The sequence below is a fragment of the Cornus florida genome, unplaced genomic scaffold, assembly GCF_030987335.1.
Source record: "Cornus florida cultivar Cherokee Brave unplaced genomic scaffold, ASM3098733v1 CherokeeBrave_3.0.0_Hap2_Chr06, whole genome shotgun sequence".
In the NCBI taxonomy this organism is placed as follows: Eukaryota; Viridiplantae; Streptophyta; class Magnoliopsida; order Cornales; family Cornaceae; genus Cornus; species Cornus florida.
In genome coordinates this window covers 59,677,028-59,704,254 of record NW_026775576.1, presented here as the reverse complement: position 1 = coordinate 59,704,254, position 27,227 = coordinate 59,677,028, and the positions used below count along the sequence as shown (strand labels likewise).

Genomic DNA, 27,227 nt, shown 5'->3' with positions numbered 1-27,227 from the left:
TTCTTCTAATTGTTGATTTAAAGCTTGTAACAATAAATGTTACAAATAAATTGCAATTTTTTGTAACTCTTTTTATATTGATTAATAAATATTTATTTTATATTAATAAATAAATACTGAAATATTTTGAAATTGGTTATAGAGTTTAAGTTTCATAAATTAATAAATTCTTTTACGTTTTTATATTAATACTGAAATATTTATATTTTATTTTTATTAATAAATAATTTTTTTATTTTAAAGTGAAATATTTGAGTTTTGCAAAGTAACAAATTCTTTTAGGTAATTTGTAATTTGAATTTTATTAGGTCATTTGAAATTTAGTATAATTTTTAATTTACAATAGAAATTCAATTATATTAATTTTTAATTAAATTTTAAAATAGAAATTCAATTATACTAATCATACATTAGATTGAAATTGATATAAAAATTTATTATATAGAGTTTGTGGTTTTTGGAAGACCCTAGGTTATATTTTATTTTCTTTAAATATATCCTTATCTAATGTGATAGAATTTTATAAAAAATAAAATAGGTAATTTGTAAAGAGTTTTATAGAAATTATTTTATTTTATTTAGATATATCTTTGTAAAATTAGATTTTTTTATTAAAAAAACTCATAATAAATAGATAAATACAAGGGCTATATATTTATATGTGATACAGTTCTCTTTTTATATTAATTAATAAATATTTTTTATATTAAAAAATAAATACTGAAATGTTCAAATTTCGTTAACATTTATATTTTATTTACATGTATTATTATATTATTATATATATTCTTTAAATATATCATTGTCTAATGTGATAAAGTTATAAAAATTGTTTTATTTTCTTTAAATATATCCTTATTAAATTAGATTTCCTTTTATTAGAAAAATCATAATAAATAGATAAATAGAGGTTATATGTGATAGAGTTTTTAAAAAAATAAAATAGTTGATTTTTGGTAATTTGTGTTAGAGTCTTATAAAAACTCTTTAAATATATCCTCATTTAATGTGATAGAGTTTCATTACAAATAAAATAGGTAATTTGTGGTAGAATTTTATATAAATTATTTGTGGTAGAATTTTATATAAATTATTTGTGGTAGAATTTTTTACTTTTATTAAAAAAAAAACTCATAATAAATAGATAAATAGGTAATTTATGTTAGAGTTTTTTAAAAACTCTTTTAAAACCTCTTTTTGTATCAGTTAATAAATATTTTTTTATATTAGTAATACTTGTCTAATTAGGTTTCCTTTTATTAAAAAAAAACTAATAATAAATAGATAAATAGGTAATTTGTTTTAGAGTTTTATAAAAACTCTTTAAATATATTTTGTTGATAGAGTTTTACTGAAAATAAAATAGGTAATTTGTAATAGAGTTTTATAGAAATTATTTTATTTTCATTAAATATATACTTGTCTAATTAGATTTAATTTTATTAAATAAAAGCTAATTTGTGGTAGAGTTTTATAAAAATTATTTAATTTTATATATCAATTAATAAATATTTTTATATTAATAATTCTTGTCTAATTAGATTTTCTTTTATTAAAAATTTGATAACAATAAATAGATAAATAGGTTAATTTAAATTTTATTATGTAGATTTTAGTGTTTTATAGAGGCTATTTTTTTTTTTTTTTTTTTTTGTAAAAACTCTTTTTATATCATTTAATAAATATTTTTTTATATAAATAAATAAATACTGAAACTCTTTACAGATTTAATAATAATATAGATAAAAACTCTTTTTATATCAATTAATAAATATTTTTTAATAATAGTATAGATAAAAACTCTTTTTATATCAATTAATAAATAAATACTGAAACACTTTGACAGAGCTTCGGTATTTTACTATGGAATTCAACTCTTTTTTATATCAATTAATAAATATTTTTTATATATAAATAAATAAATACTGAAACTTTTTAAGAGAGCGTTCTATATTTTATTCTGGAATTCAACTCTTTTTTATATCAATTAATGAATATTTTTTTATATAAATAAATAAATACTAAAACTCTTTGGTAGAGTTTTGTATTTTATTCTAGATTTCTAAAACAAATAATTTTAAAGGAAGCATTATATAAAAAATTCCATATTTGTCAGCTGGGTTACATATTCATTGCAACAGGAAGATTGGGAGCTTTGGTGAAAGAGGGATTTGATCTATTCTAATTCGGAGTTCACGAGTTTAAAATAAAAAAATAATTTATGATAAAATTACATTCATCTGATTTGCTTAAATTTCGCAATAGACACGAAATTTACCTTTTGTCTAAAGGCCCCTACCCAAATTTTAGATTTGCCCTTGCCATAAGGCCCCTACCAAAGAGATCAGATTGGCACACAACAGCAAACAAGTCTTCGTGTAACCATTACTGGTGATGGTGTAATAATTAATGGTAAGCTTTTGCAGGTTTGTTGGGCACGTGTGGGCCCACGAAAACCTATGGGTCCCTTTCCAGAAGCTGACAAGAGGGACCACTTTAAGCAAGTGGGTTCATGGTGGTCATGCCCTTGGTGGCCAATCGGATTTTCTTTTATTAAAAAACTAATAATAAATAAATGAATAGGTAATTTGTGTTCGAGTTTGATATAAACTCTTTTTATATCAATTAATAAATATTTTTATTTTAATAATTTTTGTCTAATTAGATTTACTTTTATTAAAAACTCATAATAAATAGATAATTTGTGTTAAGAGTTTTTTAAAAACTCTTTTAAAACTTTTTTTTGAATCAGTTAATAAATAATTTTTTATATTAATAATACTTGTCTAATTAGGTTTCCTTTTATTAAAAAAAACTCATAATAAAAATATAAATAAGTAATTTGTGTTAGAGTTTATAGAAACTCTTTAAATATATCTTTGTTTATAGAGTTTTATTGAAAATCAAATAGGTAATTTGTAATAGAGTTTTATAGAAATTATTTTATTTTTTTTAAATATATACTTGTCTAATTAGATTTAATTTTATTAAGAAACTCATAATAAAAGCTAATTTGTGGTAGAGTTTTATAAAAATTATTTTATTTTATATATCAATTAATAAATATTTTTTATATTAATAATTCTTATCTAATTAGATTTTCTTATATTAAAAAATTGATAATAATAAATAGATAAATAGGTTAATTTAAATTTTATTATGTAGATTTTAGTGTTTTATAGAGTTTTTTTTTAAATTAAAAAAAAAAAAAAAAAAAAAAAAAAAAAAAAATCTCTTTTCATATCATTTAATAAATATTTTTTTATATAACTAAATAAATACTGAAACTCTTTACACTCTTTTCATATCATTTAATAAATATTTTTTATATAAATAAATAATGAAACTCTTTACACATCTAATAATAGTATAGATAAAAACTCTTTTTATATCAATTAATAAATATTTTTTTTTTTTTGTCTTTTACTCTATAATTCAACTCTTTTTATATCAATTAATAAATATTTTTTTATATAAATAAATAAATACTGAAACTCTTTGGGAGAGCTTCTGTAAATTCTGAATTTCTAGAATTCTGAATTTCTGTACCCCTTCTCCTTCCTCCATGCCCCTATTTATAGGCTTCTTGGATGAATAAGATGATGACATGTGTCCTTTTCTGATGATGACATAATCGCTATTGTAATATAAAAAATAACTAAAAATAAGAGTTTTATATAGAATGTGATTGATTTTATTAGGTAATTTTAGAGTTTTATAAAAACTATAATTATCCATAAAAAATAATAAAAATAAGAGTTTTATATAGAATGTGATTGATTTTATTAGGTAATTTTTAGAGTTTTACAAAAACTATTTTTATATCAATTAATGAATATTTTTTTATATAAATAAATAAATACTGAAACACTTTGCACATTTAATAATAGTATAGATATAGATATAGATATAGATATGTATGTAAATAATTACCTTCTTATACGTTCAAATTTTTATTCTTATTTTTTTCTCTCCCTACTTAATGAATGTATATGTGTGTGTGTGTATATATATATATAACTTATTATTAATCTATTGCACCTATTACTTTGACCGTCACATATAATTTCATCAACTTTGATAATCTCCAATAATTTTATTTTATAATATTTTTAAGTCTTAATCTTTTATTATCATCATCATGTATAAATATTGAGGCACGAATCTAATGACTTCAAAAAAGATTGTACAAAAATTATATAATTAAAATTTCGTACCAAAATTAATTTATTACTGATCACAGTCAAAGTTTTACACTCTTTCTTTTAACCAAATAATAATAGTATTAACTTTGACAGTCTCCTATAATTTCATTTTATGATTTTTGAATTGATTCTTTTATGGTGACATCACGGTAATATTGAAAATGCAATAATATAATTTGTTCATTATTTTCTTTACTCAGAGTATTCTAATTTAATCGGATTGAAGATTGTACAAAGATTATATAGTTAAAATTTTGTTCCAAAATTATTTTACAACAGAACACACGAATCAATAAAGTTTACACTTTCTCTCTTTTGACCAAATTACACTATTAACTTCTACCGTCTCCTATAATTTCATTAATTTTGTATCTAGCTCCTATAATTTCATTCTATTATCATGACGTCACTTTAATATTGACTAAGTAATGAATTATATTTGTTACTCAAAGTATTCTAATTTAAAGAAGAACTGGTGATGAGAGAAGACCTCATAGTAACATTTATCTAAAACAAACTTTTGATCCGGAAAAGTGATACAGTAGCTTTTATTTTATTTTATTCTATTTTTTCTTGCTAAAAAACAAATTTTGCTAAACCATCGTTCACTAGTACAAATGTTAAAAAAATAATAATAAATAAATTAATTAATTAAATAAACAAATACGCTTAATATAAATTTAATTTAATTTAATAATAATATTAGGAGATCGTTTTGGACAAGTTACACTCCATAAAAGTATTAGGAAGCCTTGTTCAGCCGCCTAATTTATGTTAATTAATTGATTTTTATTTCGGTAATACTCGTAAGTTGTTGATTCAGATTTTGATGCCCCGAATTTACATATGTCCCAAGGATTGTCTCAAGGGAGGAAATTTCCCAGCAACTTCTTTGTATGTTTGGATGATGCTTAGCAATTGTTACATAATAAAGGGTGGGAGAGACTTTGAAGTATCATCATCATTACACACAAGACTTTGAAGTATCATCATAATTACACACAATTTCTCCAATATACTAATTCATGAATAATTCAAGCTTTCATTTTATTCAAATCATGGTCATCTCAGCATTAAACTTGTCGGCATTGGGCATTTGTGGTAGAATTTAATTCCGACTTCGATCCACATGTTTTTTTATTAGTTTTTTAAATTTATTATTTTGATTGGTCAAATTGGTATAACTCTTGGATAGTCTTGGATATAAGCACATTATTTTGCTCACAACATGACCGCTTGATTTAAATATTTAGTAGTGGTAGATTTTGTGTATATTTTGACATATGTACTGTGTATTATGAAAGTTATGTATCTATCTATGCATGCTTTCTGCGTATTTGCACATTTTGAACTTTGGATTCACCGAAAGAAGATTCGAACCACTTGCACATTTTGGTCCACACGTTTTCTTTCCATTCAACTTGACACCTTTTGTGAAGAACCCCACAAAAGATACTGGAAATTTTTCTTCAGCAGCCTAATGTTCTTAAGATAAGTTTTGATGGCCTTGATGACACAGAGAAGGATTTATTCCTTGACATTGCTTGTTTCTTCAAAGGGTATGATGAAGATCATGTAATAAATATATTGGGCAGCAATGGGTTTCACCCACGAATTCCAATTCTTATTGAACGGTCATTGATAACTATCTCATCATACAACAAGCTGTGCATGCATGATTTGTTACAAGAAATGGGTAAGGAAATTGTTCGTCAAGAATCACCTGATGATCCTGGCAAACGAAGTAGGTTGTGGTTTTATGAAGATATCTATAAAGTGTTCAGAGATAATACGGTACGTTTTAACTCCATATAAGTTTAATTGCAATTTTGATATTCAAGTTGTGCAAGAAAAAAAAAAAAAAAAAAAAAAAGGGATTGCTGCATCTTTTTTTCCATCTAAAACAATTGTAAACTAGGATAATTTTAAGGTTTTTACAGTAACTTACATAAAGTTTTTGATAATTAGGTGACAGAAACAATTAAAGGCATTATGTTAAACGTGCCTAATGAACATGTACCAGAGGAGTTACACGTAGATGTCGATGTCTTTGGGAAGATGAAAAAACTTAAACTACTCAAACTTAGTGGCATACGACCTTGTGGACAATTTACATATCTTTCAAATGAATTATGTTATCTCGATTGGGATAATTATCCTACAAAGTTTTTGCCATCCAATTTCCATCCAAAAATATTGGATTTTCATGGAGTTTATGAAAATATTGGATTTGATCTCAAAATCAATGGTTATGGACTGGAGGGACGTACGTATGATGTGGAGTATAAAGGCAGTCACGTTATTTTGATGAAGGAAACTAAATATTTCGATGAGTTGTCTGAAGAGTATCAACCAATTAAAAATTGGATGAAGAAGAGACCAAAGCTCAGCCCAGGCCCTCCCAATATTTGTGATGATGACATCTGTTACATTCAGGCTTCAGCTGTAACAATTGACTACATACGTGGCACTAGACAAGAAAGGAAGGTGAAGAAAATGGGTATCCATCTAATTATGGAGGAGCAAGGTGAAGGTGAAGGTGAGTAGACCCACCCAATAATCATCATATCATACTTTCATCACTCTCTTCAAACTCAATTTATCATTTCTTAAAATCATACCAACACTTTCAAATATCATATTTTTCGTATATACAGCAATTACTGTATTTGACTGTTGCAATTTTGTAGGTTAACACACAGAAATCCTAGAAGTCAGTTGCATGTTTGTGGAGCAGCTTTAAGAGGCAATAGAAAGGATCATTTGGATACTTTTGATGGTCAATTTTGTTTCGATTCTCAATTTTGTATACAAGAAGCTCTGACTGTTGTAACAAAATTTTCAATTGTGATGGAAAATGTTTTGTTAGTACGTACCATAATCTTTTTGGTCATATATGGATTATAATTTCACATCGAGTCCTAAAAATTTTTATTTATAATAATCACATCGTGTAATGATAATTATTGGGTTACAAGAGGGCACTAATTAAAGTCTACCACTCACAAATAAAAAAGGGGTCAAAATTTTGATGGTCATGGACCCACATGTCGTAAACGGGTGATAATGCACGCTCTAAATTCGGGCCACAACATCTCAATATTATTGACAAGTGAGATAGGAGAATGATGCCACAGAAAATGTCAGCTAGCATTATGACCCGTCTACGACACGATGACTATGCATCAAAAAAAATAAAAAATAAAAAATAATTTAAGGCAATATTAGATTCTAAGACATGCTCCAACACCAACTCACTTAACCAACTAAACCAAGACGGGATTCTTGATGCATTACTAGTCAACCAAAAATCTTCAAGTATATGTGCAACATGTGCAGAAATTACCACAACGCGCACATGAGTGCGTGCATGTGCATGTGCGTGTGCGTGTGTGTGAGAGAGAGAGAGAGAGAAGCTTTTACAAATGTAGATGGAAAAAACTGCTTTCTCAATGTTGCTAACAGAAATAGAATGTAATCATAAAAAGAACTATAATATGATCGAAACTTTTCAGCTTGAATATTCTTGATGATGAATTCCCGCGCACGAACTATTGACTTGATTTGAATCATTGGAATATTCACTGTGCTTTTAATCATTGGAATATTCACTGTGCTTTTTTTCTGCCAAAGAGCAAACTCAATGAGTAAGTGTTGCCCTTCTGTGCAGCAACTTCAATTCGTTTTTCACCAACCTACAGCCATTTACATTAAAAGGGAGAAAAAAAAAGAGAGTAGAATATTAGACATAATAGCACTTGTAGTATATATATAATAAATAAATAAAAGATAACAAATAAATAAAAAAACAAGACTAAAAAGCACAACATTTCTAGAAAACAAAATGCATTCATAAAATAGAATGCTTGCTGCAGCACAAGAAGAAAACCGAATATCCAAATGACCAGATTGCAATCAATTTCTTTTTGTTTTTGCTTATCCCCGTGGGTCTTATCATAAACGCTCTAGGTACATGTCGTGCTCACTGACATTCAAGGCATGGGTGCGTGCTAGGCTAATCTCAACCATACACCAGGCAGAGTCTTTTTCATTGGGTGTAAATCAGAAAGATTCATCAAAAGGTTTTTGCATGATGACCATGCATGTAAACATGAAAAATGTTTAAATTACTGCAAACATTGGACAGTGAATATGATACCTTGTCCATAAGCCAATAGCCAGCGGTTGGCATGTACTGCACCAAGTACATAACAGCTAGTACAGGCTGCAAGGCATGGGAAAAATTGGAATTATAGCTCATAACAAAGATATAAAAAAGATATGGACAGAAAAGTAAAAACCCTCAGCTGTTAGTTAACGTGGCAGAAAAGTGGGGGATGGTTATGCGTATAACAGGCAGATGTGTGTTTTTCTGTATGCATACTTATTACAAAGTGTGGATCCAATTTGCAATACATTACAAAAGTGGCAACACTCATATCCCAAAGTTCAGAAATTCCATTTTTCTTTAACTCCTATAAACGCCCAGAGTAAACCTAAAAGTTCATCTTTTACAACATTAATACACTCCCTCTGATCCATTTTAAGTGCCTTTTTACCCATTCAGGATAACCAAATGCCAAAGTACGTTGAATTTCCAGAAATTTTGCAAATAAAACTGTATTCCAAGAAATTACATTATCCTAGCATAGACCCCAACTTGGTTTGTTAGCTCACTAACCATATAAATGTTCTAAAATGAAAATTCACAATTTCTAAGGCCTGGTCGCTCACAAGAGTAGACACCGATACTAGGATTATCGCTCCTGAAATAATGAGATAACTGATAATATGAAGAGGCAGATTTGTAAATGGTGAGTACACATATTATAGGACAAACTTATCATTCAATATTGGTTAGTCTACGAGTAGATCCAATTGGTGTTCGATACAATTAGGATGCATTTGGTGAATATAGCTAAAAGATGTATTTCCTATTTCCAATTTTACTCATACTTAATTTAAGCTAATTTCAATACAATTAAGATTTCCAATCTTTATCAATGAAAAAATATGTGAAGGACGTGATGAGAAGTTAAAATGCGGTTACTCAACTTATTGTGCATAAAATGTGTGCATGCAGAAGAAACCTTCGCAAATATTTCCAAGCTTAAATTCAAGTTTAATTGAAAGGATTTGAGCTGACAGTTCATGAGGTTCAAATGTTAGGTGCTGTTTGACAACTCAATCCAATACTTAGTTTTGCAAAAATTAAGTGATTGTCTAATTGTGTGTTTGATTACTAAATTTGGATATCACATAAAATAGTAAGTTCCCCTTAAAATGAAGTAAAACATTAAGTAAGGAGACCACTTAAACACTGAACACTTCAAATTAAAACAAGTATAAAAGTTCTCAATTTACAATTGGCACATAAAATTCAGCTCTTAGAAATTTTAGTACTTAACTAATTCTCAAATTTCAAATTTATCAAACACCACCTAGTCATGTCTGGAACTTCAAATTAATATCATTTTTTTTACCTAAATGGTGGAAATTGTATTGATCAACAAAATATTACAATGAGATACAGAGAAAAAAGTGAAGACATGCCTTCACTGGGACCAAAAAGAACTTCAAATTAATATCTCTTTAAGCTTAAAAATTTCTATATCAGGCCTTTTTGTTTCTAGTAAGAAGGCCTCGAGTTAATGGATGCACGGTTAATCTTATCTAAGATCACTAAGATTGAGATATTGGCCATATTCTTCAGCAGGAAACAATGTCGTCAACTCAATTGAGTAGGAGTAGAAGTACTACGAAGTTATTGGCGCACACAATATTCACATGCAAAACTGTAAAAATGAGAGAGACTATTCATAATTTCAATGAGAATACCTGATACGATATCCAAACTTCCTTTAGACCATGGGTTGCAGCAATAATGGTTAGCTCCGCGCACCTCTCTGATGACACGCGCTTCTGGAGAAAAAATAAAATAAGGGCAAACGGTACAAAGTCCCACAATATATTGTTCATTTGGCCTTTGGTTTAATAATATTAGGTTTACTGTAGAAATCAAGATCCCCTAATAGCATATTAAACATTGTTTTATATTTTCTTTGGAATGAGTTACTTGTTTGCTTTTCTGACCAACGGTTATTCAAGACAAGGATATCAGATCAATTTAAACAAGCGATAAGTCACATATGTATTATAAAAAATGCAATATGTTATCCATAGTTAGCAGAAAATGGAACAGAAAAGGTACAGTACTTTATATGATTTTATTTTTGGAAACTGTGAGAAAATATTGGATAAGAAACTAAGAATACAAAAATTGCAGGAATCCAAATTAAGATGTGAAAGTTTTCCATCAACCAATCTTCTGCAAGTCTAATAACCTATCACTTTCTGAATTCAAGTAATTTCCAACCTCTTCATCTCCAAACCCTCATTCTTCTTCCACCTCTCAAACCCTAATCCCATATGCTTTCCAAGACCTTAATCCACCATACAACCATTTGCAGGAAACAAGCAGCAGTAATTTCCCAGTGATTTCTTATTGTGTCATCTCCACAGCAAAGAATGACATCCCTGTGGAGTTTCTCATTGCTATATTTTGCTTGATAATGTGATCTTTTAATTTTTCATATTTGGTGGTTGTGCAAACAAGTATTAAACGATGAAGAAGTTTCAATGGAAATTTTCACTCTTTTTCTCAATGCATTGGGATTCCTTTTCTCTCTTCTTTTCCTAAACATAATGCACATATACACAAATAAATTCAATGAAAAGTCCATATCATTTACACCATAACTCTTTATAGGGTTTATCTTTTGTTTTGTATATTGCTATATGCATCTTGGTTTTGTATGTATCACATACACCCTTTGAATATGGTTAGCATCCTATCTAAACTTGTTTATAAAATTTAAAAAAAAAGGTACACTGTTGTACTAAAGTAACCCTCCTTATGGATACCAAAAATAATTCTACCACTTTCTTAGTAAAAGAACAACACATAACTAAATCCAGACAATTGAAATTTTGCCAATTAAAAAGCCACTTCCAATGAATCACACAACTCATTAATTCACACGGCAGAAGTAAATGAAAGCAGCAGGAAGACACAGAGAGAACAATAGAAAATGAGGAGCACATATATAGCAAATTCCTTGATACGGACACTTGAAAAGCCTGTGTGTTTATGTGGAAATGTTTTCAATACTACAAGCTTTGATATATGTTTCAACAAATATTTAATTACTTCAGGTGTCTAACATGACATAAATACCTGTGATAATTTCCAGATGCTGGCAGTAATACTGATATGTTTTACTGCTTGCTTAATTACGAAGTCCTCGTATTCTCTAATTTAGTATACTATATTTATATATTCTAAGTTTCTAACTATTCTGAATTTTAAGGAGATACTGTTTACTGATGTAACAATAGTTTCATAACTATTTTCTAATGTCATTTAGCCTTTCATGTTTGTACTATCTAATTATTCCAGCTTCAACATTACTGTTTCTCATATACTTGAAATATGTTTCTTGTATCAATGTTTTATTTCTTTTATGTATTGATAGTTGCTAATATTATGTAAAAGTTAACAGTTATAGACCTCTGCACTTCCAGGTAATTTACACCCTAAACTGTAATGTGAGCTTCACTTGTTTCACTCATATAAAAGGTATAGTTTATAGAAATTCATTTAGAGTAAAACCAATAGAACCAAATTATGACCCTACAAAAACAGGTCCAAGTAAGCTCCACTCTATCATCACCAATGGTGGAGTGTAAATATGTCAAAGCGCAATATTTGTCTCCTTCAAAGCACTCCTTTGCTGATTACAGGAGTTTAAAACTCACATAAAAGGAAGTTTTAGTCACAAAGAGAAGCTTCAAGAGGAAAACTACAAAAAATTAAAAGCAAGAAAGATGTATCCTTAGCTTTTCCATATCGCACCAACTAATTTATTGACAAAGAAGCTGTTTTGGTTGTTGGAAGGAAGCAGCAGTTACAATGTAACATGTAACTTTTCAGCTTTAATTCATAGGAAGAATGAGATAAATTTGTCAAGAAAAATTTAAAGAAAAGGATCATCGATTTGGCCCTGAACTGTTGGAAACAATGCCTTCAAGCGGGCTGTCTACACACACAGAGAGACTAGCACAGACTTCACTGGATCAGAGTCGGTTGATGGAGCTGATAAAAAAATCTAAAGGGAGAGGGAGAGACAGTCGGTATCACAGACTTCACCAAATCAAATTCGGTGGATGGGAGAGAGAGAGGGGGGGGGAGCTATTGGAATTTGAAAAGAGACAGCACTCAATCTGATGGTTACGAGATTTGAATGCGGGAATTAATTGTTCTCTTGTAAAGACAATTCATGATCATTCTCTTACATGCAAATGTAGATTTCAGTTATGAAAAATTATCTGAGAGAGAGAGAGGGAGCTATTGGAATTTGAAAAGAGACAGCACTCAATCTGATGGCTGTAACGGTTGTTGCCAATTGGAACCTATAGTGCTGCAACGAGATTTGAATGCGGGAATTAATTGTTCTCTTGTAAAGACAATTCATGATCATTCACTTACATGCAAATGTAGATTTCAGTTATGAAAAAACTATCTGCAAGACATAGTCTTCTGTCTACACTAGATGGATTGCATCATAACTGATTCAATCAGGCAATCAGCACCTTAATGAAGGTAAGGAAAGAGGGGGCTTCCATGAATTTCTATCAAATACCTTTAAATTGAAACAACTACAAACCTTGAAACATTGCAAAAAACCAGTCACACACAAGTGTTTTCATATTCTTACAAGTTTGTGCAATTTGTATGGTATAGAGAGTGAGTTTTGTGCAAGGTGGAAATAACTTCCATAAGTCCAGCCTGACAATTTATTATGGATAAATGTGAAATTAAGCACCCCTTTACCTCATGGCCTGAATTGATAGCTACACTTGCTATAGAATTAAGAGGAAAGCGTTTTCGGAAGAAATTTTGAAAGCTTTGTCTCACTGGTACTGTATACTTTATATGGAAGGAACAAAATGCTAGAATATTCGATCATAAGTCCAGGTTAGTTACAGCAGTCCAGAAAGATATTGTGTTCAGTGTTTACAGCAAAATTGCTTCTTTGAATCTGAAACCCAAGAAAAGCGAAACTAATAGATGGCTTGCTAGACAACGGGAGCTACCTGATATGATATTCAGTTAATCCGTTGGGATATTATTTTGATCTGATTTAGGTGGTAAATCCTTTGATGGACAAAGGCTCATTCTGCTGACAGCTTTCTAATTTTCTATACTGACTCGGGCTTTTTAAAAGGAAATTTGGCTTTTTTAGTTTGTTGATTTCAGTATTAATTGATAGCGGTTCAAACTTTTGTTTCTGTTTTAGTTGCCTTTGGGCTGTTTAGTATGGTGGTGAGTTGTTTAAATAGGTTGCTATGTTGAGTTTAGTTGGTTGTTAGTTGTGTAAACTGGAGGATGCCCCTTTTGTATTGTAGTTTTGTATCTTTGTCAATAAATCTCACTTACCAGGAAAAGAAAAAAAAAAGGGGCGGGGGGGAAATTTTACAGGTATGTTAAAAAAATTCAGTATCTTCAGGTAAACACACACATTAATTTCTCATTTCTTGTAATTCCATGTTTGTAAAACCAATCTCATAAAAAGCATTAATCTGTCTTAAAACCTCATCAATCAGCATCATCCAACCGTTTATCTACTGCCAACCTAAGATCACACAATCAATCAATTTGTCTTAGCTTATTATGTCAGAAAATTTTTATGCACCATAAGTAACAAGAATAAAAATCAATTACCCAAGAGAACAATTATAAGAAAATTACCTCAGAAATACCCTTTTGTCCAGAGGTGTTTTCTCCCACACCATCTGTAGTTTTTATTGGCCCAGGACAGACAACAGTCACTTTAATTCCTTTTCGACAGAGCTGCAATCACAAATTAATCACAGAGTGATTTCATATAATCTTTGTCATTCCTGAACATCCAGGGTAGGAGGAAAGCTTCCCTTATAAGACTTCAGCCTCAGGTGAATATCACAGGGCTTAATATATTATAAGATATATAAATAATGAGATAAAAATGTAACGATTATGATTTTTTGTTGTCTAAGGAAGCGAGAGTGTGTTGCATTATATTTGGGAAATATGTGAAACTGGCTAGTAGCAAGTCTCCAGAATCAATTAATCTCAAGAGGAATATGCCTATTGATTTGTTTTACATTTGCAGTGGAGTTTATGATCAGATATGGCTGCAATCATTTACAGGAAGATTCTGCCCTCAGTCCACTTGGAATACTATTTCAACGGCATAGTTGTATGGGTACAGGTTGGTCAAGTCAATGACCTTGTAGTAGTTGTATATTTAGGTCCTTGTGTTCCTTGTGGATGGTTCTAAAATTTGTCATATAAGTAGGAGGATATATCCATCGTGATATCTTGTAATCATTGCTCATCTTTGTTAGTAATTTATCTTCACCTACCCAAAGAAGAACAGAAAACAGAACTGTGCTCTGTTCAAAATCACTTATACCTACCAACAGGAAGGGGCTTCTTCCCGATTCCCTTCACGATAAACCCAACCTGGAGACGAAGGTCTGCTTCTTCCTCATCATAGCCAAGAAAACCTTCCAACTCATCCAGGCAGTCCAAGCTAGAGGGTAGGCTTGATGAGATGCAACTACCCTCACTGACTTCAAGCAGTGTATCACCAAGCATCTCAATAAATGAAGTACATGCCAAGACGACTATACGACTTTTGTGTGGATGAAATTTTCGCCAAAACTCTTTTATATGGCCTAAATCTAATAGGTATTAGTTTAGCCACTGATTCTTTTTTCCATTTTGATATCCCTGAGAAATATTAGTTAGTTTATATACATTTGTGTGGATTTTGTTCCTCATGAATAGTCTCTCTACGTTTCTTACAGTTACTCATATCAAAACACCTCTAAATTTCAAGAAAATCCAATAGTATTTTTTTTTTTTTTTTTTTTTTTTTTAATAGGAATCTTGAGTTAAAAGTTCCATATTGATTCATTGTCATGTCAAAAAACATTTCAAGTCCACGATGGTTGATCACATAACCCCTGCTGCACCCCACAACCGCACTTTAAAAACTTGGGCTGGATATACTCTAAACATGCCCTTTAAGTAACTCTGCTGCAGAAGATTATGTGTGCTGCTGGCAGAATGAATTGAAATATCTCCAATCCAATAACTGTCTATGGTGTTTTGATTCCATATTGAATCCAGTTACATAGGCAGATGATTACTCAATATGTTCAAGCTTCTTTTTTTCCCCTAGTTGATACTCAACCCCACACCCCCAAACACCCAACACCCCCCCCCCCCCCCTAAACATGCCCTTTAAGTAACTCTGCTGCAGAAGGTTATGTGAGCTGCTGGCAGAATGAATTGAAATATCTCCAATCCAATAACTGTCTATGGTGTTTTGATTCCATATTGAATCCAGTTACATAGGTAGATGATTACTCAATATGTTCCTCTCCCCCCCCCCCCCAACATCTCTCAAGGAAATGTTTGCACCCAAGAGGAGTCGAACCTTAGACATAACGCTTCTTGAGGCACCAGGGCCAAGTTCTTACCCACTTGAGCCAAATATGTTCAATCCTTCAAGGTGCTTTGGCAAAGGTCATCTAAAACTGGTCAAGCAAGTTGAGTTTTCTGAAGTTCAACGTCAACCATTTTTACTCTCAGTTGATTTCTACAATTAATCTGAATAAAAATAAATGTGTATAATTTAGCACAGCATAATATAGAAAGGCCGATGTGCATGTCCCCTTTGTTTCCTTGATACGGAAAATATACTTACCTCGGAACGCAAGGTATGGAAGTACCCATTTAGGGCATATTTAGAAGCAGAGTATACGGCCTGACCTGGTGCAGGTGACTTTCCTGCGGCACTACTCATCTGCATATCAGATAAAATCAAATTTAAAAACAGAAATTAACATATTATAGGATTCAACTATCTGCAAACCAGGGAAGAGTACCGTCAAATAGCATTATTCAATAATCAAGTGTCTAATGAATGTGATTAAGTACTGAGTTCATAATTAGCAGGCATGCTGGCAACCCAATCATGTTTAAAATCATCAAAGTAATGAATTTCAAGTCAAGGTCCAACAATGAGTTCTGAGTTGCTTAGCATGTCCAGCTGCATGAAGATGTGACGCAGCCCCGGCCATATAGAGTGAACTGCCCACCCCCAAACTGAACCCTCTGCCCCTGCTCCAAATTTTACTTCTACATGGAATGAATGCTCTAAGAACAATTTTATGTCCTCCTTGAAAATAATGAAACATCATTTGTTTCCACGTACCACAACAAAGTGACCCCTCCCCCGCCTTATCATGAAAGGTGCCAGTAGCCTTGTGAGAGAGATCGTCCCAAAAACATTTACATCAAATGTAGCCTATTTGCAAAACAGAGAAGTATCAAGATTAGAAGAAAATCAAACAGAACAAGATCCATAATTATATTACAACACTCTTGTATGTCCTGGTGGTAGACCAGATTAGTGACTCCACAGCCACAAGGCATAGCCAATTGAATTGTGGCAGCCAATGATTCTTTCAGCAGTCAGACTCAGTCTGACCATCGGGATTGTAAGCCCGTCAGATTTAAACCAAGATTGAAGTGATCGGAATCCAATCGCTTAAGGAATCATTCCGATCTAATAGATTAACATAAAACCAAATCGAATTTGATTCTGTTAATAATTGGAAATCCAATTTAATCTGTAAAGATTAATAAACAAAAAATTAGAATAACTTCAACTACTGATGCATAAAAACATAAATAATTACTTTACAAAAATAAAAGGTATTCCAATAGTTGTCCTCTTTTTTTTCTAAAATCTATTATGTTTTAAGTGTAATATTATTTTTATTAAGAAAGGAGCTTTAGTTAAAAAGACGAGGAAAACTAGAAAGGACAAGGTGTCTTTGCCAAGGAACCAACAAAGAATTACAGTTGAAGTCAAAATATAACAAGATAAAATATATATATATCAAGTGTATCGCCTAATATATTATATCTTGTTTTTTATCGAATAGATTCATATCTGGACCATATCACCCAGACAACCCAAGGTTCATCTTTGTTAAAATATCAACCCAATCACAATTGAATCGTTCGTCGGAAGTCCCTCTTTCCAAATATACTTAAAAGGTTGAGATCATAATCCAATCAATTCACAGGCCTAATCAATACTACCCATATGTTTCACGTATGTCTACCTTGAGACTTTCCTCAGTCACATCCAATGCTGTTGCTTTCTGCAGAACAGGGGGGAAAAAAGATCACTATCTGCTCAAATGCATCACCACTGTCACAACAACACTATTTATCAAGACAGAATACAATCCACGGGAAAAAACAGTAAATTATAAAGAAGATTCATAAAGTTGATCATAATTTTACCAATCAAAGGAATCGAACAAGACAGATAATTACAAACACAAGGATTCCTAGAGGAAAAATCACTTATGAACGTGAAGAGATGCTACCACCACAAGAGACTTCTACATCATATTGGTTGCAAATGCCTATCCCAAATATACATGATAAACAATAATCGTGAGTTTTGACAAGGCTTTTCTCACCAAATCATGACAGAGCGGAAGCTATGAACATTCACAATGAACAACTTCGAATCCACAGTTAAAGAGAAAATTGCAGAAAAATATGATATTATTATTAATGAACTTATTAATTCAGCTCTCTGCATATGTATTTATAATAAAAGGACCAAAACACCATAAGAAAACCTATCTGCGTATGGAAACTAGAAAGCTCTACATTATAAGTCAAAATTTCAACTCTCTCTAAAAAAGTATTAAGAAACATAATTACTAAAAACTACTAAACACGGGGAAAAAGTCGACTGTCGTACATCAGTCCCTTACACTTAAAAAAAAAAACTCGTCCTCGAGGTTCGCTGCGGCTCATTGTATGTCACAACCCGCCCCAAACCCGAATAGATATTGTCCACTTTGCATACTCTCCTCTCGGTGCTCACAATTTTCCTCAAAACGCGTCTACATTGTTAAAGGGTGTCTTCACATATAAATGCCAAGAACTATGTCGGACGTCACAATCACCCCCCTCTTGGGACCTAGCATCCTCGTTAGCCTGACCCGCATGGGCTTGTGCATTCCCTCCCATTTCCGACTCAGGAACCTGGCTCTGATACCATTTGCCACGACCCTCCCCAAACCTGTGTAGATATTGTCCACTTTGCACATTCTCCTCTCAATGTTCGAGGTTTTCCTCAAAACGCGTCTACATGGTTAAGGGGTGCCCTTACATATAAATGTTAGTAACTCCACCCCCACCCCACCCCCCCCCCCCCCCCCCCCCAACTCACATTGTATATTAATATAAACAAGATTTCATACTATTAAAGACTTAATCTTAATGCTTTACAAACTTGCTTAAGATTTTTCGTCCATTTATTTTCTCTTTCTTTCAACTTTTTATGATAATCGTCACTGATGGATACAGCTTCGGGGAAGAGCATATGGATAAGATCATTACCTAGAATCAAATAATCTACAACCTTTCTATCAGTTTTATATCCAGAATGCTCATTGTGATTTTCAATAAATGCCACCAACAATCCATGGTGAGTGTACATCAATAAAGTCACATCATCTCTAAAGTTGTCGTGTTTATTTATCATGGGCTCTATACTACTCCTTCCAACACACGCATCACAAATCCCAAGTGACTTTGGTCTCTTTGGGTGGGGGGATACTGGAATACTTTTTTTCTCCTCTTTAAGTTTCCCACATGATGAACTGTTTCCAAGGCTTTTCAGGTGCATAAGCGATGCTTGTATGGACTTAATTCTCAAAGGAATCAAAGATAAAGGGAATTTCTTCAAAACTCAATTTGATGTCGTCATCTTCTTCCTGCGATGATCCTTCACCAGCTTGACAAACCATCTTGGACATGCAACTTGGAAAAATCGTTGACTCACTGATCAACAATTAATCCATATTGCTCACTTTCAGCATCGAGCTTCTTGTCACCATCATCTTCTTTTGCCATGTTAAAGTCCCTTTCTATGTTTGGCTTTCTTGATTTTTCTTTGGTTTTTGTTTATTCTTGGGATGCGTTCCCCTCTTGAACACTTTCTAATACATTTTATTTACAAAAAAAAAAAAAAACAAACTTCATCTTCAACTACAATATGTGAAGCAACATAGATTTGCTCAAAATCACTGGTTGCTTCTATAAATTTATTATTATCTTCCTTGATGTCACTATCTTTATTGTAAAATTCCTCCTTAGACTCGTTGACAAACCAATCTCTTTTCCGCAATCCTGTTTCCTGCAATCCTCATATTGGTGATACAGCGTCTGTTCATAATCTGGTGGGAGGAATTTAGCAATCAACAACCGTTTCATCTTGTATCACGTTTGCACAAGTTGTTTCCCTTGCCTCTTTCAGTTAGTTCGTGTCTGTTCCCACCTAGCTTAAGCCTATCTTTTAAGCTTGAACGGTACAAGCGGAACTTGCTTGTTTTCGGGTATGTCAAAATACTCGAGAGAGTGCTCAACTTCATTAAGCATATCTCTTATTTCTTTAAGTCGGGGTTGCAATAGATCTCATACCAGCCAGTCCAAGACATCATTAGCATAAATACTTCAATCGAAAGTGAGTAGATCAAGTTTTCTCTTAAACTCACGATTGTCTGGATATCTACGGTTTTTGTAATGTCTACATCTATCCATCGCAACTCCTTTTACTTTGAACTCCTCATTATTGGAATAATAGACTGGAGGCCTATGTGGATATACAGGAACATAACCTGTGTTTGGTTGGCTATGAGGAACATTGTCGGTACGATCCCAAACTAGACCACGAACTTGGTTGCCATGAATCCCAAGACCAGCAATTGGGCTATACCATTGATCAAATTGCAGTTCTTGAGTATGCATACCTGCCCAAGGGGCCTACACTCTACAATCATCGTCGTCAAAGTGGTTGCTACCAAAACGATAACAAGGGTAAAACAAGACTCTATACTATCTGATAGAGCGGAAGCTACAAGCGTTCACAAATGAACGATAAAAAACTTTGAACTCACCAAATTAAAAAGAAATTGCAGAGAAATCTAAGGAAAGAATGGAGCCATTGCTGACATAAGGCAGGTGGAAAAAAGGGTCTCACTGTAGGTGCATATATTATTAATCAACTTATGAATTCTGCTCTCTACAGTACATGTATTTATAATAAAAGAACTCTAACACTATAAGGAAACTAACAACACAAGGAAATCACACAATAAGTCAAAAATTCAACACTCTCTAAAAAATTATATAAAAAAATAAGAAGAAACCTAATTACTAAAAACTACTAAACACGAGGAAAAAGTCGATAAAACTGTCCTCTGTCCTACATCAAATCATTAGTTGAACACTTGGTCCAATGGAAAAATCTCGGGCTGACAAACATGATAAGACTCAAAGCAGCCCCTTTGTTCAATATATTATCAAAATTAGGAATTTTCCTCACCCAGCCCCTGCCCACATAGGCAAAATGTACACTGGGGTAATGAACTAACCCTTTGCCATTCTGGAGATGTCAATTTCCATCAACTCAGTTCTCTAAAATCTTTTATTGTTTACTTATCAAAATAAAAAATAAAATTTCTTTTATTGGTTACTGTCTAACAGGCCCACCCTTCCTTCTCAATTCTCTTCTCCCCTCACCCCAACATCTGTCCTAAAAAGGATATAAAAGCATATTGAGTGCATTCTACCAAAACAATAGCTAGAATTTTCTATGTTTTGCATTCATCATCATACATTTAGATAGTGAGCGTGTTGTTAGTGTTAACATCAACAATCCTACTGCAACGAGAATTTTCAACACCAAAAGCAACTTCCACACAACCAATAACGATCAGATGTTACGAGTCATGGAGATCAATGTGCTAATGGAAGAGCGGATCATCGCATAAGAAGTGGATTTGCTCATTTGCAGCAAGAGTTCAAGGAGAACGTCTGGCGTGAGTCTGAGTCAGACGTAACTAGGGGATGCTTGGGTTAAAGTATGGTTAACCTAGTGTATAATTCATTCACTTCATAGTGAAATGATCTGCGTGGACTAAGTCCCGTGCTCTTTCCTCAATGGCATTTCCATGTAAATTTCCACATGATTTCTTTATTTTGCTTATTACTGCTTTGATTAATGCTTCCATGTTTGAATAATCAATTACATTCAATGAACAAACGCATAAATATAAGGGACTCTAGTTAATAATTAGAATAATTAAATTAAATTGCGAAAAACAGCTCATTGACAGTAAGGGCTTCATAAAAAACCTATGCACCTCCCCTCTAGGTCTAATTGGGCATTGCGTACTCAAAGCCTTGGGTTATGACCCTAGTTCTTCAGTCTACATATGCCCTCTCAATGTCGTAATCACAGGATCATTATACCTATGAAAAAGAAAAGGAAGTGGCTGATAATCATGACCTTGGTGAAGAGTTGTAGTTCTGTGTGTGTGATTCCAAAATTGTTATCGAATGTGCCAAGGATCTAGAATATACTTCAGCTAAAGAGTCCGATTGTTTACATATATATCGAGGGTATAAATACTGCTCTACGTGAGTGTGCTATCTGTATTGCAGTAATTATTCACTTACAGGGCGCTCAAAGGCTGCATTATGGATCATATAATCCACCCCGGAACCTGCAAAAAAGGATTCAGCTTTCTGTACAGCCTCACTGAGAGAATCTTCTCCCGACGTCAAATCCAAAGGCAAAACCATCACCTCGTCCGGTGCATGTTTACCTATGCCAGCCACATATCAGATAAAGAACTGGAAATAACATTGGGAAGTAAATATATGTTAAATCAAAAGGCTACTTCTAAAGTTTCTGGTGGAGGGACATACCAGTTAGCTGTGTCCTGACTCGCTCCAATTCAGCTTCATTTCGAGCAGAAATAATGAGCTTGGCCCCTAAAGTGGCAAGTTGTTTGGCAAGGACCTCCCCTTCAATTCCAAGATTAAAGAACAAACAAAATTAAATAATTTTACATGGTATGTGAAACAGCAACTGAAATTTCTCTGCAGGAAACCTAAAAAATATTTATGGTAATTAGAAGAAGGAAAAAAAAAAAAAAAAAAAAAACAAAAACAAACAAATCTGCCTCAACAGGAAGGGCCTGGGCAGATTTTAAGCTACTGGTGTCAAATCTGGACAGGAGATAAATGCGGAATCAAGAATTGATTCTTATACTAAACTTTTCTTCTATATATTAGCACAAGAAATGAAAGATCGTAATCTTCACGGCCAAATCCAATGAAATAAGTTTCAATGCTGGTTTCAACAATCTATCCAGCATTGGCGGAGTAAATAACAGCACATCCACCACATATTTAAGGATCAAACTTGTGCCAATCAATATGTGAAAATCAAATCCACCACCATCAAAGTTATAGATAATAGAGATCCACAACCCCACCAATTCTAAGTTGCTTCAACAACTTCCAACCAAGAGCCATAGGTCTGTTATTTTATTAATCCCATTTGAAACTTGATTATTGAATTGTTTTCATGATCCTTATTTTTTTTCCTATAAGAAACAGAAACCAATTGATAGAGGTGACAGAAAATAGAATACAGGAAGAAGGAAAACAAGGCAGCAAGGAGTCCTGCAGAATTAAAAACGCAAATAAAAACGTACATATGGAAAACAACATCGATACCAAAGAGCATAGGAAGGTCCCTTAAACTCAAGAGTGATCGCCGCCCAGTTAGCTAAATAAATCCACGTCCTTATTAGCTGACATGTGAATCCAAGAACTGGAGGCAGTAGTTTTCTAAGTGATATCCAGGATGTGATGGCACGTACATGGGTATTTACATGGACCCTGAGATCTATCTTTAACCCAAACAACAAGAATCTAGGCATACCCTTCCACATAAATATTACCTCAACCTCTATATTTACCTTCTCTAATACCCATAAGCAAAGCCATAATTTCCACTTGACGCCAATGATGGCATACCCCTTGCCAGAAGGGAAAGAGAAATTATACATAAATTCAAGTCCACCATGCCAAAAAATGCAACCAGTGCCCACTTAAATATATTTCTCCAGGGAGCAACTCTCAAAATAAAACTAAATAGTGCCTATAGGAGGGGGGTTTCCACTGTTAAGTCAGTGCTAATTATAAAGGTTTGCCCCAAGCTCACGGCTCTCCAATCTCAGACGATGAAATACTAAAACAAGTCTTAAAAGCTTATCCATGACTTTCTGTTCTCTAACGATGAAACTCAAAAAAAGAAGCATTTAAATTTTCATGTCCACGCCTCCTTCATGGAATTGCCAATACCTTGAAACCCCAAACTGTTTCTTCCAAGCCTATGACATAAGAAAAGCCATAAGTGAAGATCTCCAATTGATCTTGCCCTGAGACCTACAAAGCCATAAAAAACAAAAATCCAACAAAAACAACTTATAGGAACAGGCCACCCAGTCTATAGTTTCATAAGAAAGCAATCTTTGCCACAGTTGATAAGCAGAGTTATGGGCAATAAATTGGTGTCAATGCTTTGACATCCCTCCTACACGGCACAAATGCTAAGCAAAAGGTTTGCATAGGGTCCCCTCCTTGAATCATATCATTCTTGTGTTCGCCTTGTTGAGGGCCACAATCCAAGCAAAAACTTCAGTAGGAAGCTCCTTCAAGTCTAATATGACTTCAGCTGTTTGGAAAGGGATAGGATAGGTTCCCCAAGACATGCTTCCAAATTCTATTTGAAAGGTGGTTATCAAAAATCTATATAGTAGAACTGAAGCCTAACAATTTTCAATAGATTCTTCTAAGAAATTAAGTGTCCCATTTGGAAAAATATCATATTCTGCCAACATATGGAATTTTGTATTCCTCAAAAGGAATTACTTAAATGCACCCATTGGATATCATCGAAGTCTAACACACACAAGAATCATGTTTCCTTCCACAAATTAAACAGAATCTCCTTGAATTAGCATATGTTTTATAGCCCTCATTGCTTACTTCGATTCTTAAAGCATCAGCTTCAACATTAGTATGTGTCTCAATGGATAAAAGAACCAAGTATATTGGTTTCTTAGTAAATGAACTGATCAATCTCTTAAAAAAGATTGCAATTGTACCAGGTTGCCAAAAAATTGATTCAGATTCTACCATCCTATAGTCGTTCAGTCCAAAAAACCAAATCGCTCTCGATCCCACACAAAAAACACCAAGAGGATAGAAAATCTTGTGAAATCCCTATAAAATTGAAAGAATCTTGAGATCCAATTGACTCTTGAGTCTATCAAACCTACAATCTATCTTACTAGGACTCGTGTATGTGTGTCGAGTACGCGCATGAATCCACGTGTCAGAAGTGTCAAATCTCCAAATAGAGGGCAGGTGGACACTGCTAAATATTCATATTATTTAATATTTTACTTTATTTTCTAAAGTAAAATAATTTATTTATGTAACAAAGTGTCTAATATGATTATAATAAAATTAAATTATTAAGTGTCAGACGCATATCCTATACCCATGTCCAAATAATGTGTCTCGACACGGGTACTTCGCCTACTTTCGAAGAGTCCATGTAACATAGCCTACAATATAACCTTATGATGTTATTCTTCTTTTGTCACAAGTTAAGGTTCGTCACCGAAATAATATTATAAAACGAACACCACAAAAAGGGCTAACCTACTGCACGAGGCTCCAGCCATTGTAGGTCAACGCAGCCTTACCTCTGTATGCAGAGAGACTATTTCCCATTTCAAACACATGACCTCCAAGCTCCAGGTAAATCTGACCCTCCCCAGGTTTATAATGTGAGATGTCAAGGACTTGTGGGGAGACATTATATATTATACACTCGTCTAAACGTAAAGTATGCAGTACGAGTTCCTAGTTATTCTGCGCATGATCTTCACACCTCATATCTAGAGGTTGTCTACCCTATTTTGAGAGATCTGAAGTTTGTTCCAGACCAATGAATGCTGTTTTCTAAACATCGTCATCTACAACTAGAAGATTCACATACGCATATTAGGGAGTAATTTAGTCAACTTAGAAAGCAAGAAACAACCAATGGGTGGGTAAATACAGGGCTAAGGCGCAACCGCGTAAGAGTGGCAGATGGGATCAAGCAGCACAGATAACTTGAGTGAATACTATTTTGTCTTGCCCTGTGAAGCAGCCTAAGAATTGCCTTCAAGAGAACAACTCCAAATTATACAAATAAATCCATCGTTGATATCAATTAAACAACTCCAAATTATACAAATGAATCCATCGTTGATATCAATTAAACACTATATAGGACAAACCACATCTCCAGCCAATAATCAATAACAACCAAATAAATTACGATCCCAACCACTATAGTATTCCTTTCAGAAATAAAAATAGCAAAAGAAGAAGGAGAAGAAGGAAATTAAGTCTCAATATAGTATCAGCTAAAGATTGAATAGTCAAGCCCAAATCTGAACTACTTCCTGAGATACTTCCAGACCAAGGATAAATATGTAACCAACAGTCTCACAGATTGATAAATTGTCAATATATATGAATGAAACCACTTCATAAAATAATAAAAGAGAGTATAAATTGGATGAGTTTGCACAGTATTTTTTGCAGGAATATTCAAAATTATTAAAGAAACAAAGAACAAAGCTCATTACTAAGCCCCAAACATCAGTAAAGCAACCAAGTTAACCACAACACCATGAACACAAGAAATAACAGAAAAAATTAAACATTTGCAGGGGCAAAAAGAAATTACAAACATACCGATTCCACGACTGGCCCCGGTAATCCAAACAACCTAACAACAAAATCAGTAAACGAATTTATATGAAATGTAGAAATTAAATTGCATATATTTATATATATATATATATATATATATATATATACACACATGTTGTACGTGTGTGTATATATTACATGTGTATGAGATAAAAGAAATCCGGGTCATTTTTATTACATGTGTATCAGAATTTGCATACCTTATCTTCCACTTGTTCGCGCTTTACATGCCCTTTTGATAACAATGTGAAATCCCCTGTTGAAAACACATACAGAGAGAGAAAATCGAATCAAACCCAGGGACTTGAGAACTCTGAAACCATATATGCCTGTATATTATATACACATATATACATATAATCCGGCTAGGTTTCGTATAAATACCATCAGCAGTGACGAATTTGAAGAGTACTGCGATGATTAACGCTAGAAATAACAAAGTGAATACAAGAGTCAACATTTTCAGTTTTGGTTATAGGCAGTCGTCTCGCGCAATGTATAATTTGGCTTGATTCATGTACTAATTTCTGATAGACATGTATGTGGGTTTGTGCAACAGTGTGAATGCGTGTGCATATTTATGTGTGTGTGCAACTGTGTGTCGATACATTCTATATTTAATTGCTGCGTGTTTGGTGATATAGGAAATACCATTTTTCCCCCTAAATTTGCAGAATTGTAACTATTAGTGTTGGTCTGAAATGATAAATAGCATTAGATTTTTTTCATAATATTTATTGCAAAATAATAATAATAATGACTTATTAGCTCATTTCGCTCACTTCGAACAAACAAGAATTTCGTGCCCTAAGTTACTCTTTACTTTTAAATATTATTTTTTAATTTCAAATTTATAGATCACATGATAAAAAAAAGTAAGATGAAATAAATAAAAAAATTATAGTTGAACTCTCATACATTTTAGTTTCTACTAGTTCAGAATGTTGGAACTTATTTTTATGTGGATCATCTTATTTTGGAGTTATAGCAATAAATAATTTCTAGATGAGATATACAGAGATAGGTAATATTATTGTTTTGAAATTAAGTGAGATACCGCTAGGAGAATTTTTCTTTCCCTCTCCTCATCTATCTCCTCTTCTTTTAAAAGAAAAAGGAAAAATGTAAGATTAGATATGCCAAATTTTTATTTTTATTGGATGAATTGCAAAAAATTC

The 27,227-nt window shown here is 32.6% G+C and overlaps 2 protein-coding genes across 3 annotated transcripts; one reads left to right on the top strand and one right to left on the bottom strand.

Moving 5' to 3' along the window:
* The first annotated feature begins 5,700 nt into the window (after window positions 1-5,700).
* LOC132311633 (uncharacterized) lies at window positions 5,701-7,247 on the top strand. Its single transcript, XM_059809639.1, has 2 exons — window positions 5,701-6,738; window positions 6,896-7,247. The coding sequence occupies exons 1-2, from the start codon at window positions 6,198-6,200 to the stop codon at window positions 6,898-6,900; spliced, it is 546 nt and encodes a 181-aa protein (XP_059665622.1). The 5' UTR covers window positions 5,701-6,197; the 3' UTR covers window positions 6,901-7,247.
* A 216-nt stretch (window positions 7,248-7,463) lies between these two features.
* LOC132311632 (uncharacterized) lies at window positions 7,464-26,652 on the bottom strand. Of its 2 annotated transcripts, XM_059809637.1 has the most exons (12): window positions 26,434-26,651; window positions 26,250-26,305; window positions 26,032-26,065; window positions 22,129-22,227; window positions 21,877-22,025; window positions 17,454-17,492; window positions 16,535-16,627; window positions 16,025-16,123; window positions 14,017-14,118; window positions 10,044-10,127; window positions 8,365-8,430; window positions 7,464-7,900 (listed from the first exon to the last, which is right to left on the bottom strand). In XM_059809637.1, the coding sequence occupies exons 1-12, from the start codon at window positions 26,507-26,509 to the stop codon at window positions 7,814-7,816; spliced, it is 984 nt and encodes a 327-aa protein (XP_059665620.1). In that variant the 5' UTR covers window positions 26,510-26,651; the 3' UTR covers window positions 7,464-7,813. The 2 variants fall into 2 exon arrangements, with proteins under 2 accessions (XP_059665620.1, XP_059665621.1); XM_059809638.1 differs by lacking the exon at window positions 16,535-16,627 and having other exon boundaries at window positions 26,434-26,652.
* Between the last annotated feature and the right edge of the window lie 575 nt (window positions 26,653-27,227).

What these genes read in the sequence shown, in the direction of transcription:
- LOC132311633 (XM_059809639.1), top strand. Translation starts at nt 6,198, where the DNA reads ATGTTAAACGTGCCTAATGAACATGTACCAGAGGAGTTACACGTAGAT.
- LOC132311632 (XM_059809637.1), bottom strand. Translation starts at nt 26,509, where the DNA reads ATGTTGACTCTTGTATTCACTTTGTTATTTCTAGCGTTAATCATCGCA. An exon ending in AAGTTTGGATATCGTATCAG is followed by an intron (nt 8,431 to 10,043) that starts GTATTCTCATTG and finishes CATGCCTTGCAG; the next exon opens with CCTGTACTAGCTGTTATGTA. An exon ending in GCTATTGGCTTATGGACAAG is followed by an intron (nt 7,901 to 8,364) that starts GTATCATATTCA and finishes AAATGGCTGTAG; the next exon opens with GTTGGTGAAAAACGAATTGA.